The 1,323-nt window shown below is 40.1% G+C and overlaps 1 protein-coding gene across 1 annotated transcript; it reads right to left on the bottom strand.

Annotated features, from left to right (window-relative positions):
• On the bottom strand, positions 1-1,323 carry LOC120577170 (uncharacterized). The gene is made up of 2 exons (XM_039828263.1): positions 1,296-1,323; positions 1-903 (listed from the first exon to the last, which is right to left on the bottom strand). The coding sequence occupies exons 1-2, from the start codon at positions 1,315-1,317 to the stop codon at positions 170-172; spliced, it is 756 nt and encodes a 251-aa protein (XP_039684197.1). The 5' UTR covers positions 1,318-1,323; the 3' UTR covers positions 1-169.

The raw sequence follows: 1,323 nt of genomic DNA on the forward strand, positions 1-1,323 counted from the left end.
GAAAGTAACTGCAGAAAAGTAACCAACCTCTAGGAATTAGAGAGCCTAGTCTCTCCCAAACCAACCCACATACAAACTACCCAATGCCCTCCCTTTTCCTCTGCATCTTTATTTATAATACTAAACATAGAAGTTCTGCAAATAGCAGTTACTATGTAACAGTTACTAATTAATATATTAAATAAACAACTAATATTCTATAACTTATGGCCTTAGGAGTCCTATATCTAACGATACTCCCCCCCCCTTTCTCCATCAAAAGACCTTGGCCACCCTCCTCAAAATGGTTGTTGGAATCCCAACAGCAGGATCCTGAAATGATCGTGGAGAAAGGACTCGGCAAGGCAACGATTATAGGGCGAACACTATGGTTCACAGCGAGGAACTCCTTCATCTTTTCTGCATCCTCAACCTTGACTTCTTCTTTGACATCTTGATCTATAACCGCCATTTTCCCTTCTATATCTGAAATTTCTCTTGTCTCCTTCAAACACTCTTTCAATGGTTCTGCCATGGACCCTTCATTTCTTTTTCCTTCATTTTCTGACTGAATTTTTTCCATGTCTTTTTCCATCTCAATCTGAACATTATTCCCTGGGTTAGTCCCTTGTTGAACATCAAATGAACCTTGAACCGTCAACGACATCGATTGAATATCATGCTCCTCTTCTTCGTCAGGTATAGGCAAGATGTCTCGATATTCTGGTTTAAAATGCCACAAAAAGGCAGTGACGAATGATTGCCAACTTGCATGTGGATGACGGTGGTGCCACCAAAACCACCATTGATGAGCACATCCACGCAACACAGTCACGACTTCTGCCAACTTCTCCGTCTCTGGTGTATTCTTCGCAGCAAAATATTTATCGATGCAAATTAACCACCAATATGCGTCTTCTTCGCCTTCATCAGCGGCGGAGCCCTTCATGGGCTGGGGTGGGCCACGGCCCACCCAGAAAAATTAAAAAATCAACAATTATAGTTCTATTTTGCGAGATTTTATGCAATTTTGTATCGGTTTTATGTTTTGGTTGATCCAAATTCCTGCAAAGTGGTGTAGTGGCCCACCCAAAAAATTTAAATAATTCAATTATAGGTCTATTTTGCGAGATTTTATACAATTTTATGTCGGTTTTAGGTTTCGGTTGATCCCAATTCCCGCAAATTGATGTAGTGGTCCACCCGAAAAATTTAAATAATTCAATTATAGGTCTAATTTGCGAGACTTTAAACAATTTTTCAAAAGTTAATTTTAGTGGCCCACCCTAACATTTTTTTCTGGCTCCGCCACTGACCTTCATACACTCGAAACTCCATTTCTGC

This window comes from Medicago truncatula, chromosome 7 (genome assembly GCF_003473485.1).
Source record: "Medicago truncatula cultivar Jemalong A17 chromosome 7, MtrunA17r5.0-ANR, whole genome shotgun sequence".
Taxonomy (NCBI): domain Eukaryota; kingdom Viridiplantae; phylum Streptophyta; class Magnoliopsida; order Fabales; family Fabaceae; genus Medicago; species Medicago truncatula.

Bases quoted from the DNA above. Each gene is read 5' to 3' on its own strand.
- LOC120577170 (XM_039828263.1), bottom strand. From the start codon at position 1,317: ATGGAGTTTCGAGTGTATGAAG. The intron at 904-1,295 runs GTCAGTGGCGGA...CCGCTGATGAAG, and splicing joins GGAGTTTCGAGTGTATGAAG to GCGAAGAAGACGCATATTGG.